This window comes from Chlamydotis macqueenii, chromosome Z, assembly GCF_036417535.1.
Source record: "Chlamydotis macqueenii isolate bChlMac1 chromosome Z, bChlMac1.mat, whole genome shotgun sequence".
NCBI lineage: Eukaryota > Metazoa > Chordata > Aves > Otidiformes > Otididae > Chlamydotis > Chlamydotis macqueenii.
This window is the reverse complement of record NC_141593.1, coordinates 18,612,871-18,626,828: the sequence shown is the minus strand read 5'-3', so window position 1 is coordinate 18,626,828 and position 13,958 is coordinate 18,612,871. Positions and strand designations below refer to the sequence as shown.

Genomic DNA, 13,958 nt, shown 5'->3' with positions numbered 1-13,958 from the left:
TTTTTTGCAATGGCTGGCACAATAAAGCTAGAGGTAAAGAAATGATTATTTTTTAGTTAGCCAGGAGTACAAACTGATGTAATCCTGAACAGCAGAAGTTGTAATTTGCCAAGTAATGTAACGAACTTTGCTTCTGCTGATGAAGAGATTTAAGTGTCTGTAATGATGGCTGATAGAAGGTGCAAAACAAAACACCTATCCAAAACTCTTTGGTGACAAGCCGGACCTCCCTTTTTCTAGCTGTTTAGCATAAAGATCAGTGTTTTCAGAACAAATCATAACCACCAACGCCGTCAGTCCTTTCTTGTTTTGACGCAACCAGTTGTTAGCCTTGTGATGCTGGAGTCTTAAAAATTGTTTTAGTTAGTGTATGTATATATAATGTAAACCTCTCCCCCCCAACTCAGTAGTTACTTTAAGTACTTACGCTTCCAGTAATCTCAAGACGCATGCACTGCTGCCACTAAAAAGATAAGCAGCCCCTAAAGTCCTTATGGTGCTTGGCTATTTGGTGCCTAAATCCTTGTTTTGTCCACAGAATGCAAGCAGCAAAGACAAAGCATAAACCCCAGCCACTAGTTTGCTAAAATACTTTTACTAGTTTCTGGATTTCTCTTCCCTCTCTGTAGGGAGAGCTAGCGAGCTGGAAGCCTACAGGTGGTGGCTGTGAGTTGCTAATTTGACTCACTGGATCATGCTTTAAGATGCTTTTATTTTGTGTATAAAGGTGACGTTGTGCTTACCCAACAACTCCCCATTGCCTTCTGGGCTGCTCTCTCCCTGGCTGCGTGCTCCTTGCCCGGGCCAGTTCCGGAGCTCACCGGGCGACCCAGAAAGCCGCACCAATAACCGCACCAAAAGGGAGCGATGCTCAGGCACAGCAGGCAGGCGCATGCCAGGGCTAAGGCAGAGGAGCCTGTGGGGTTAAGCAGCCACACTGCACGGCAGGAGAAGGCCCACGACTCCAGCACGGCACAAAGGCAGCAGGAGAGCGTGTTTCTGCCGAGGCATCCTGGCTCCCTCCCGTACCAGAGGGCCAAGATTTGCTGGCTTTGAGAGCAAGAGAGGAGGGAAGGATGAGCAGCGGCATTTACACACACTCACACCTTTCCCCCTCTCCTCCTACCAAGGTGCCATGGGAGTTGCTTAGGAAACCGTATCCCCTACACCAGTCCCACTTTGATATTTGTATGCTTGTGTGGAAACACCCCTGTGTATACGGATGGATATATACATACACACAAACATATATCCTTCAAGAGTTTAGCAGATGGTATTTTTATTCAGTGCCTGAGAAACTCATTCTCAGTCCTTCCAAACTGGAAGTGCCACAGCCAAGAGATGTGGTTTGCCTTGAGCACGTTCCCCATGGCCACGTGTAGCGCTGACAGATAAAACAGTTCTGAGAACGAAGCCCTGAGGGAAGGGTGGCCTCTGAGCTGCCACCAGTTGCCCCCCAGCCCAGCCCTTCAGGGTGGATTCCCCACGCAGACAGGCGTTTCAAACACATGTACTAACCGGGAAAGCTGACACAGGCTATTTTATGTGCACCTGCTCTAAATCATACTGGTGATACTTCAGCATCTTGCTTACTGAGTACTTCAGTACCTTGATTAATAATTACTTCTTTAAAGTGAGTTTCCGTTTCTTGGGCTGACCCCTTGCAGCTCTTTCCCCCAGCAGATACGCCCCTCTCCTGCTGTGAGCCATCTCGCTCTTCTCTCTGGGAGTCTGCAGCACCCTTGCAAAGTTTGTTAGCTCATCTCTTGATCTTCCCAGCACCTCTATTTTCCTGCCATCCCACACCAGCTCCCCCACTTGCAGTGCAGGGACTACAAGGATGTTTACCACAGGGGTAAGGAGTTCAGGAAAATCCAGGAAAATCAAGCCTAAAACTCTCTGTGCGGTGGCAAACCTTTCCATTTTCCCCACACACTCCTAGGTTTGGTCTTGTGCTGGTCTGGTGGGTTGACCTTGGCTGGCTGCCAGGTGCCCACCCAGCCATGCTATCATTCCCCCCCTCAGCAGGATTGGGGGGGTGGGAAGGGAGAAAAGAAGATGAAAAAGAATGCTTGAATCAAGGAAAAAAGCAGTTTGATAAAGGAAAAGCAATAGCTGTGTGCAAAGCAAAGGGAAAAACAAAAGTATTTGTTCTGCACTCCCCATCAGGAGATGATGTCCAGCCTCTGCCAGGGAAGCAGGGCCTCAGTACGCATAGCGGCTGCTCAGGAAGACAAATGCCTTAATAACTAACGCCCCCTCCCCTCCTGCTTTCTCTGAGCTTTTATTGCCGAGCATGATGTCATGCAGTGTGGAGGATCTCTGTTGTCAGTTCCTGTCCTGGCTATGTCCCCTCCCACCTCTTGCCCACCCCCAGCCTACTGACCTTTGGAGTGAGGGGGGAATGATGGCAAGCCAGCCTTGATGCTGCGGGAGCATGGCTCCGCTGCAGCCCCAGCACTGCAGAGATACCAGCACCCTTCCAGCTACCAACACACAGCGCAGCACTGTGAGGGCTCCTGCGGGGAAAGCTCGCTCCACCCCCGCCAGGCCCAGTACCGCTGGTGATCCTCACTGAGGCTCCCAGCCAGCACACCATGGCTGGCAACTGATTTAGACAGACAAATTATCTCATGAATTAGTACAGTATTTTAACACGCGGTGACTGTGGGCGTGCATCTGGGAGAGGGACTTTGCAGATCTGGCCTATCCGTAATTGAAAGTACCTTAAATTTTTGTTTGCTTTTCCTTTCCTTCTTCTACTACTAAATGTACAGGTATATAGAGGCAGAGTTAGCCAAGTAAGTTCCTATTTTTAGGAAATTCCAATGAAAATTACCCAGGCAAATAATCTTTCAAGAAAGAGAGAGAGACTGTACTTACTGTAATGAATAATTTATTATCATAAACAAACAATAGATTGCAGAGAGAATTTTCCTAGTTTATAATCAGATTGCACATTACATCTGGAATTACACCAGAACGCATCCTCCTCTCAGACACTGGTGGTGTCAGTTTGGTGGGAATGGAAGGGCACACAGGGAAGTGGAATGATTTTCACCTTTAATGAAGAGAGGGGAATGTAAAGACAAGAAGGAAGATGTCTGCAATACCTGAAGCCCTTTCATAGGCTGTAGCACTTTACTGGACCATGACTTCCACTCTTCCGTTTTCCTTTCTCCTGCTCAGTCCCCATGTTGTGCTGCAGCTTCTTGCTCGGAAGTACCACCTGACTGCACCTCCTCCTCCTCCTCCTGCCACTTTGTGGCTTTCTGTAGCCACCAGCAGACAGAAATCAATTGCTGCTGCCAGTTGCAAGCCAGGTCTTGCTTTCCCTCATGTCACTGAATCAGGCTGTCGGGTTTCAGTATTTCAGCAAGGAGAAGCCAGTCCCACGTACCCCGTTAGTGACAGGCAGCCTGCAATCCTCCACTGCTGTGCGACCCTCATAGCCAGGAGCCAGCAACAGCAGTAGAGCAAACGATTCTCTACAAATGAGTTGTAAAAGTGAGTTCCACAGCTGCCAGACAGGAGTGTACTTTCAAATCCAGCCATTTAAATGGTATTAACCAGTGTATAATGAGATGGCTGAAGCAATCTATGCCCTTGCATGACAGCATCTCAGCCTGCAGAACATGAACAGTGCCTGCCTTCTCCAGCACGCTGGGGCTGGTATTCCCCACCCACCCATAAACCCTCATCAGCTGAGCTGAGCAGCACTGCAGGCACCCTGACAATCAGCCTCCTTCAGAGATCAAGAGATGCCCAATAACCTCCTCCCAAAGAGTGCTGGGCCCAGCTCAGGAGAGAAGGGATCTGCAGAGTGATGTGGATGAGTGTCCTCCTCAGTAGACTGGAGGTCATGGCCAGCTCTGATCTGTTACCATGCAGTGAAGACACAAGGACCACCACTAGAAGTTGTCCCCAGCACCTTCCTAAAACTTGTACAACCCACGCTGAGCCACATGCCACTATCTCACAGTTCTGCTATTTAAATCTTGCTGATAAAGCCAGCCTCCTCTGGCTGAGAAGGGCTTCCAAATGAGTATGAAAGACAAGGTTCAGGCTTGGAAGGAGACAAAGTAACACAGACACCAAAAAGCTTTGTGTTCTGAGAAGATGCTTTTTCAACTAAGCAGGGCACCCTGGCTGCCCCTGCCACTCCAGATTCATTAGAGCACACCATTTCCCAGCTTCTCCGTTCTCATCAGCTTATGGGAGGCTTGCTTGGACTTTTGCAGTAAATACTGGGATGATTTTTCTTCCCCAAGCGGTTTAGCCAGACCCAAAGACTGACAAGCTGTCTCTTGTTTACTTTCTGCAGGCAGTTTGCAGACATGTGGGAATGGCTGTCTCTGTTTATACCAGTAACTCATTAAAAAAAAAAAAATAAACAGCACATTTGGTTGGCATTATTTCCTCCAGCTATGCTGCAACGTGAAGTTCTCTCTCTGAGAAGAAAAGCTATGAAAGTTGCCACATGCCAGGAAACTTTCACGAAACCACTGAAACTAGGACTGGAGAGGGCTTCAAGATACACAGTCTTTCCTCCTACCCCAAGACAGGCATAAAGGAAGTGTCCGAAGTTAGTTTCTTGATGACAGCACACCATGCAGGCACATTTGAAGTGTGAATTAGCACTGTTCCAAAAAGCCTCATAAAAGATGTGGACAACTGGCTATGCTGAAATACTTTCTAAAAGGAAGCAGATACCAAAGGGACCAGCTCCAAGAAAACTAGAATGACAACTAGTAATTACCGTGAACTGTCAGATTATCCAAGGAATAATCCTTGGATTCACGAGAGGGAAGTAATTTTTACAAACTGTGTTCATTGTAAGCATGAGAAGTGAAATGGCAAAACACTAAAACTGAGACACAGTTACAGACAGCTGTGCAAACCAGAAAATTAAATGACATGTCCAGAACTTTCGGTTTTATTTTATGAGATATTGTACGGACAGCTGAACACCAATAATCAGTAATATCAACAACAATAGGCAGCTGAGCATCTAATGACATAAACAGTTAAACCTTCACCTCTGCATCAAACATGGAATATTTTCAGGGAAATACAAGCCTGCAGCTTCCTTTCTAAATGGTAAAGCTACAGCCCTCTGTTAAGTAGAAATGCTCATGAAGCCTGATGTAAACACCCAGTAAGTATTTTATTGACAGAGACTTCTTCAGTCTTGAATCTATTAATTCAGTTGACAACAGTGTAGTAATTAGAAAAAAGTTCTTCTCCCTGCTCGATGTCTCTGAGAGTGACAAGCACTACACATCTCAGGTGGCTGTAAAAAAAAGGAAAAGCAAACGTGGAAGTGAACAATTACATTTCCCTTTTATTTTCTTTAATTCTTCATGGCAAGTAGCTAAAACAATGGCTCTGTCTAGATTACTTTTGGGAGTAGTATGCATAATGGAGACCAGGGAGCCTGAGAAAACAACACTGAAATAGACAGCAAATATAATTAGAAAAAAAAATTACAAAATAAGAGCACAGCCTATGTGGGTATGCAAATAATGTTTCTACTCACACGGTTATTAAAAAATGAAAATTATTAGTCAAGAGAGAGAAAGACACTTATACAGAGAGGAGAAGCTACAGCGAAGTTCATGGAGCAGATACCATTCCTCTAGACACGTCTACCCACAGGTGCTAGCTGGCTAAACCCGCTCTCCGCCAACAAACATCCAGGAAACAGCTCTGAACTGCACCAGACACCTGCTGGAATGTATGATGGTGGGTGAATTCTCCATAAACTCCAAGCTGAAATCAGCAGCTGGCGTTTTTCTTACAGTGAGATTTAGGAACCCACACCCCTTTAAGTAAATGACCATGGCCTAAGGCTGAAGTATCTATTCTAGAAAGGAGATCACATTCTTCTGATGCTGTTGAATGTGGAAGTTAAGAACAATCCTCTCTACTACGAAATTTAGTGTGAGGCCATTTTGAAACAAATCAAAGAACAAGATAAACAAGTACTAAAAACCGTTTTACAAGACAGAAGAGTATTTAGGAACCAGATTACCTATGTTGTTAGCACTGTAAGTATCAATATCAAAACAGGCACCTAGAACCATGTGGGATCTGTTGTCTAGTGGCTGTACGCTAGGAGAACTGACAACTGAAAGACTGTATTTTCTTGGACAGATTCCAAGGAAGAGAGCAGAATTCCCCCTTCCTGAAATAGTCCCATAGCTTAGCTCTGCCCACTGCCCTTTAACACTTCAAGGACAACATCCAGGCTTCCTGAAAGTTGTCTTACCTCTTATTATCATTTATTTATTTATCTGCAGATTACAAGTGCATCTTTAACCTTGCTTCGACAAAGTCTAAGGTTAATCAGAAAAGCTGTTTTACCAATATGCACCATAACTTTCTCCAGTCAAATTTCAGAGTTTTAAAATAGCTCCAGAATTACACTAAAAGTCTAGGAGATCTGGTCTAAAATCCTTATACATCCTCTAGATGAAGAGGATTATTTGGTTTCTGAAGGTAGCAACCAGACCAGAAGTGCAATTTCTCTGGTGTGTTAAATTCAGGACCAACATTACAACTTTCTCACAGCTTCATAGTTATTCTTAATAACATCCCAGTACAGGACACTCACTTCCAGACCTACTGTCTGTCATTGCTGTCCATATTGCTCCTTGTCCATATTCATCTAATTGCTACCCTTCCCACATTTCCAAACAAAAATCTGAGAAAGGTTTCTAAGTCTTTTAATTTCTAGAAGAGGTGGATTTTCAGGTTATAATCAGGATGTTGTAATTGTGCAGTGTAACTAAAACTCACATGCCTTTATACTGCATAGTATTTCATCTCAATACAAATTAATTTTATGTTTCTCCTTGCAAATTCATCTGCTTATAGAATCATGGAATCATAGAATGGTTAGGGTTGGAAGGGACCTTCAAAGGCCATTCAGTCCAACCCCCTGCAAGGAGCAGGGACATCTCCAACCAGATCAGGTTGCTCAGAGCCTCATCCCACCTGGCCTTGAACATTTCTGGGGATGGGGCATCTACCACCTCTCTGGGCAACCTGTTCCAGTGTTCTACAACCCTCAGTGTAAAAAAATATTTCTCACATAAGCAGGAGACATGGAGAACAAAAGAGTAAGAAGACTAAATCTCAACTAACTTAGAAGGGCTTTGATTGGTTAAGGGTTACTAGCTACAACTGAAATACACAGTGAAAAACCTCAGTATTGTAATACAAGCAAAATATGACAAGTACTTTATGGGATTCAGAAGAATCACACTATAGCGTACCACTGCTTGTAAAACTACCTTCAGAGCTACGCTGATTTCACTTGTGAAGATGTAGAAAAAGGGGAAGACGTAGTCTTGTAAGTCACTCAGTATGGGTCTATTTAAAGAGCTAACTCTTCCATACAGGTGCACACCTTTGTGTAACTCATATTCATATGAAATATTATTCTTCAAACACATTTGTCTTTTTTACACATACAGTACACTTTGTATCATATAAGATCTATCAGCTCTTTGATTCACTGCTAACCTCTCTATGTCATGGCTGTAGACAATGTTTGGAAGGTACTGTTTCAGTTCTACTGGAAAATACACCGGCACATCAAACTCCTGGTAACACACGTTGGCTGCTTTTTCTAGAAATAGGAAAAAAAAAAAAGTATGATATCAAGAAAATCTTAGATAAGATTTTAGAGAGGTGTAAAAATATCAAGTGTGCTGCTGCAAAAGTACCAGATGCTTCATCAAGCCTGAAAACCATGCCTCTGTTGGCAGCTACTGCATTCCTCTGAAGTCCTATTTTGAATTTACATAAGAGATACACAACCAACTATGGGAGCTTTAATTCATCCTTAATTGATTATCAACATGTATATGAAGGGGCACAACTTGTGTAATGCCAGGGGTAGCTTACAGCATTGCTCAATGTTGTCAATATACAACATTTGCTTTTACAGTTAAAAAAAAAAATCTTGAAAAGATTTTCCCGGTGGCAAAATATGTAATAAATACAGCCATGGAGAAAATCACCATCTGTCCAGCAGGAAGAAGGGAGTTTTCTTTACGTGGATATTGGACCTGAAGAACCAGTTTCACAGACAGACCTTTGTCTCCATGCCAGTCAATACCTGCTTCGTTACTCCAGCAACCCTTCTGGATGCTACCTGGAGGCAGGGTATCTTTTGTATAATGCAGGCTCTGAAATCCTGCTAGTGTGGCAGCAGGTTTGTGGTAGCAAAGAGGCAAGGTGTGGTAGCAATTTAACTTTTTGTATGTCACAACCATTCCCATGAGTTATTTACTCCCCTACACCTTAAGGCCAACACATACAGTGTAAGATAGAATAAATAAATAGCTCCCCTCTTCATGTCGAACAGCTATACCACAACAACAGTTTTGTAGATTTTGCGCATGAAGGACTACAGTGCAAACTGAGCAGTGATAGAATCTTACTACTTTTATCACTGTGTGTATGGTTTTCTCATGAAACCTGCTGAAACCATACTGGGGAACTTGATCTGCAACTCTGTGTACTGCCTCAGCCCAGTGGCCCTTTGTTAGATATCCTTTCCCACCATCCTCACATTTTGGGATGTGTGCCTTTCATTCCACATACGAGGAGGGAGACTGGTGGATCTGTGGGAGTCAGTGAGACAAGTGGAAAGACATTTCAAGCATTGCTGAAGGATCCTAGCACCCAGCTGTCACAAAAGGCCTCAGAAACTCTTAATCCTGTAAGCACTTATCTTGCTTAAAAAAACACTGATTTCCCCCCAAATCAGTTATCTGATTCTGTGTCACCTCCAAAATAATTTATATCCATAAAGACAAACTGAAGCCTGGAAAATTTACCTGTCAACTTACCATGTGAGCAGTTGTTGACATACTGTCCCACTGCCAGCGGGTTCTGCAGGGCAGCTGTGAGCCAGCTCTCATCGCTCATTTGAAATGGGCCAAGTTGGTCTCTCCTGCTGCAAGACCTGAAACAACCAACGCGAATCACAGCTTCTTCACTAACAGGTTATCTGTACTCCCTCCTGTAGAAATGGCCACAGTCGCTGAGTGAAGTTACAGCTGCCCAACCCACCTGCGAGACAGGACAACACTGGCAGGGGGTGGGAGGGACATGCACAGACCAAGACCTTGATGACAGTCTAAAAAGTACATTTAAACCTCCCACTAGTGTGTGGTGTCTTTCCGACTCTCGTGGAAGAACCTGCACATATAGTTTAGTTTTAGGTAGTCCTGTGAAGGGAAGGAAGTTGGACTCAGTGATCCTTATGGGTCCTTTCCAATGTGAGATATTAATAACAACAACTATTATTAAGGTTACTGCTTCCTTCTTAAGTGCCGCTCATCTGTAGACCAGAGCCAGAGCTACTAGATTCACGCTTTTGGTATTATCAAGTCCATACAGAGGCTTTTTTTTCTTTTCTATCAACTAAGCAGATTTGAGTAACAGCTCAGAAGCATTTCAAAAATTTTATGCTACATCTCCTGCTCCTATTAAAACCATTTCTTTACAGCAAACAGCCTCTGTACATCAAAATGTACATCACTGGTGTTACAGATGAAGACACAAGTAGTAGATAACAGATCACATCCAGCAGCTCTTAATCTTGTGTTTTTGATTATGAAATACATATAGGTGGATGATATTCAACTATAACACAACTTAGGGTAAGACAACAGGGAATTGAGACTATTAATACCACCATTTTTTGACTTCTTACCTGTACACTGATCTTGATAGTCCTTTATCATTCCCATCAATAAGGATGCCATCTATGCACCTAAAAATAAAGGGATTGCCAAGGGACTGGAAAAAGATGGGCTCATGCTTTCTGTATACTGTACCTGTTGCAAGACAGATACAATTATTTCAGAAGAACATAAGTTAACTGTCAGAATGGGCTTACGACATCATCTAGCCCTCTCAACACAGAAACTCAAAAGGAGACTGGATAGGAGAGAACTCCTCTCTCTGTTAACAGCATTAACACTTGTTACAAGCTTTTAGACACATCCTTCTGGGATGCAAAAAAATCTACATGAGCTGAGATATTCCAAAGAGAGAAATCACTGAAGGAAATAATTAAAAAAGGTCTCTGTCCAGTATCCCTATTGAGAGGTAGATAAAGCATCATGACCAACTGGCCTGCTTCAGCGAGGAAAATGCCAAGCGATGTTTGTACAAGAAAGTGCAGCTGAAGATATTAAGCTGTTTTGTTAATACTTTTGTCAGGACACTTCAAAAAGCACACACTGGAGCAAAGAACCTAAAACACTCTCTTCCACCACCCTGATCAGAGATTTTGCTTGCTACAGGAGAGGTAAAGTGCCAAACCAAGAACAGAAAAATCACTTCAGCAGACTGTTTCCCAAATCTGTAGATATGATTTAACCTGCCCTAGGTTCCAAGCATAGAAAAGTGACACTAGACTGGCTTGCAATTTTTAATGACATTGCAGTCCTGCATCCCTCACACCCATGCCATCTTCAGCAACCCTCTGCAGAAATCCTTCACTGCAATCTCACAAGAAGCTAAGCCAAGGCCCCACAGACAGGCTGCACTCACTGTCAAACAACAGGCAGGACAGCACTGACTTGCTGTCCCCACAGGGTCACTTCCCCAGCCAGCAGCCCTGCAGTTTCCTTCACACCTCTGGAAAAGGAAAGCATCTCAACAGCTCATCCTCTTGTTTTGCTAGATGAGCTGCTAGAGGAGACTCTCAATGAACCTACACTCAGCATGTGCCTGAAATTTGAAGAGAGCTGAAAGGTCGCCACCAACTTTCCCTGTGATTGTCATTTGACAATTAGTCAGTTCACTGGTAATGGTCAGACACTCCTGCTTTGGCACGGCAAAACATGCTCTGCTGCCCAGTGCTTGGACTGGTCCTGATCCCGCTATGCTGGCACAAACCAGAGACCGCATGCAGGGGACGATTCTACTGGCAGATCAAACAGAAAAAAATCCAAAGCATTTCAGCAAAGCTATCCTAGCTCAGCCATACTGACAGAATTACAAGTCCTTTTAAGACATGTAAGCAAATATAGTACCAAGAAATGAGGAGTAACAGAAGTGCTGATTTTCCAAACATGATTTATGGAAGAGAGTTCCGTTAAACAAAGGTTTTATTTTAATTCTCCAATTTCTATTTTTGTGTTTTGAAAAAGTTCAGTCTTGTCTGCTGATCTGTGTGGAGATCCTTATCTAAAACAGAAACTCCAAAGAATTAAACTGCATTGTTCATCCACTTGAAATTGCTCCCACGCATTTGTGTTTTAAGAATCTGGAACAGCTTCTCTAGCAGCTGAAAAAGCAGACTTTTAGTACTGAAAGCTTTTTTAATAAACAAAATTCAAAATTACCCCCCCCCCCAATACTGCTTTGCTTACTTCAAAAAGAACTCTCATAGGTTTATACAGAAATATTCTCATTCACTGTAGCTTGTGATTTTGTTAAGGAATGACATAAATAGAACGCATAAAATGAAAATTAGTGTAGAACCTTGGCATTCTATAATTAAATGGTTAGAAATCACATCTAACTTAATCAGAAAAAAGAACATGCCATTACCAGGATACATAGACACAACTGTCCCTTTCGGTACAAAACCTTTGGTAACAAAGACTCCAGTTCCAGCAGACACCAGTGAACTTCGGTCTCGAGTAATACTGAACCCTAGTGTATTAAACAGAACTTCCTCTGCACTAAACACATGTTGACTTTGATGATTACATGAATTTACTTTTGATTGCTTCTGCTCAACAGTCAGTAACTCCAGATATTTACATTTGATTTCTGGAAGTAAGGCAAAAATATGTGCTTGTTTACTGAAATCATTTATGAACAGAGCTTTAAATATTTTCACTAGTGTTTTGAAGACATCCTCATCAGAGATAATTTTGTCTTGAGAGCTTTCAGGAACATATCGGAGGGTCCTGTCAAGAAAAAAACATATTTTAAGATTATGTTTTCCCTAAATAAAATATATAGAAGAGCCATTTTACAGCAGTAACTTGCATGCACTGTGGTTTCAAACAAAATCTAAAGAATATTCTTTCATACCTGTCCTACTATAAAACCATTATCTGTGTATTTACAGCAAGGCAAGTAGGTTAAACCTCACTGAGCTCTTTGTGACAAACATACCAAAAATCAAATACATGTGATTATTAAAGTTTATAAAAAAACATACGTAGGTCGTAACACTTCAAATGAGGGGAGGACAAATACTATGCTAACTAGAGAGATTTTAATTTATGCAATTTATAATAATGTCATACTTATTTAAATTCAAACACTACTTTTACCTTTCAAAAGAGAACTTACTAAAAAAAATAAATAAAACAAACCTATCGAGTTTTAACTTTAGATACCATTTTAAAGTACCCAAGTGTTACGAGTTCAACACCAGCGAAGCGACACCCAAGGCTGAACTGCCAGCTCCCAGTCAAAAACCCGAGCTGGCTCCTGCGGAGCCCCCGGTCACTCCCGAGAAGGGGGGGAGCAGGGTCTCGGCCACGGCGGCTCCTCGCCCACCTCCAACAGCTCCTCGAGGCCGAAAAGCCCTGAGGGAAATCCATGCGGCGGCACCGGCTGCCGCCGCCTCATCCTGCTGGCGGGCAGAAAGGGCGGCAAGGCGAGCCACGCCGCAGCCCGGTAGCTCCCAGGACCTGCCCCTCCCCCTCACCTGCGCTTGCGGCGGAGGTTGAGGGCCAGCCAGGGCACGAACCGGTACTTGTAGGCGTCCCACCGCCGCCGCAAGCCTCGCAACATGGCGGCGGCCGACGGGTACCCCCCTCCCTCACGACCGCCCTCGGCACCGCCTTCTTTCGAGCCGCGCCCGCCCAACGGGTCCAGCCAATCCGCGCTCCGGACGCGTGGCGGTATTTGCGTACGGAGCTGCCATTGGTCAATGGGGGGGGGGGGGGGAGCAGAGAGCGCGTTGCCGAGGGCCGGCCGGGACCAGGGCGAGGCCCGGGGAGGCCGAAGCGCAGAACTCGGAGGGCTGTCGGCGCCCCACGGAGTTGAATAACAAGCAATACCGCACCGTAAAATCAAACATCACTTAGGAGCATAAATAATGTACATTTTTAAGTAGGTGATACCGCCTTCACGTCACACTGCTGCGTGCTTAATATGCATGAAGGGGTAATTGCAATCCAAATTTTTCAATGTTCGTTTCTTCACAATTTTTTAAAAATGACTTTTTAAAATGGCAATTGATGGAGGTAATGAAAAAAAACCCCTATATATTTAAATAAAGTAAAATAAGGTACACGTCAGCCCGCAGGACTGATGGAGCTGAGGGGTCTTCCTCAGGCCGACCACGCTTCTGAGGTGCCATCTCGTCCCTCCCGGGGAAGGAGCCCCAGGGACATCCACACGGACATCGGGCCCGTCCTGCACGACCGACAGCTGGGCAGGAGCAGCTTCCTCACAGCCAGGGAGAGGAGGCAGCTCACTTCCTTGCTAATGGCAGCAGGGAGCTCATGGAGAAAACGGGACTCAAGTGACGTTGGGACTCCCTGCTCTTCAACAGCTGACAGCATATGAAGAGCTAGCTAACCACACGGTGCTACCTAGAGAGGCATGATATATTTGCACTAAAAAAGGGAGAGCTGCAGGCACTGGAAAACTCATGTCTATGGGTACATACTTATACATGTAAATATACACACACCTCTCTCTATATCTAAATAATGGTACATGTTCCCTCTGTGTTTTATTAAACAATGTGAAAAGGCAAGATCTGATACCAAAGGAGATGAAAAAATTGATCTAGAAGCAGCAGTTGAACCTGACCTCTTTGACAATTCTGCATTCAGGAGTAAGCCCAGCAGTAGCAGATCTCCTTTCCAAGATTATCCTGTGCCTGCCCGCACTGACAATGAAGACTGTTAGTGCCTCAGATAATCCACTTCATAAAAGCAGCAGATTAATAGCCC

At 44.1% G+C, this 13,958-nt stretch overlaps 1 protein-coding gene across 3 annotated transcripts; it reads right to left on the bottom strand.

Annotated features, from left to right (window-relative positions):
• Window positions 1-5,148: 5,148 nt before the first annotated feature.
• On the bottom strand, window positions 5,149-12,810 carry SETD9 (SET domain containing 9). Of its 3 annotated transcripts, none has more exons than XM_086770662.1 (6): window positions 12,701-12,810; window positions 11,584-11,948; window positions 9,734-9,857; window positions 8,865-8,980; window positions 7,531-7,636; window positions 5,149-5,293 (listed from the first exon to the last, which is right to left on the bottom strand). In XM_086770662.1, the coding sequence occupies exons 1-6, from the start codon at window positions 12,784-12,786 to the stop codon at window positions 5,206-5,208; spliced, it is 885 nt and encodes a 294-aa protein (XP_086626788.1). In that variant the 5' UTR covers window positions 12,787-12,810; the 3' UTR covers window positions 5,149-5,205. The 3 variants fall into 3 exon arrangements, with proteins under 3 accessions (XP_086626788.1, XP_086626787.1, XP_086626789.1); XM_086770661.1 differs by having other exon boundaries at window positions 12,400-12,793; XM_086770663.1 differs by having other exon boundaries at window positions 11,800-11,948; window positions 12,400-12,793.
• Window positions 12,811-13,958: the final 1,148 nt, after the last annotated feature.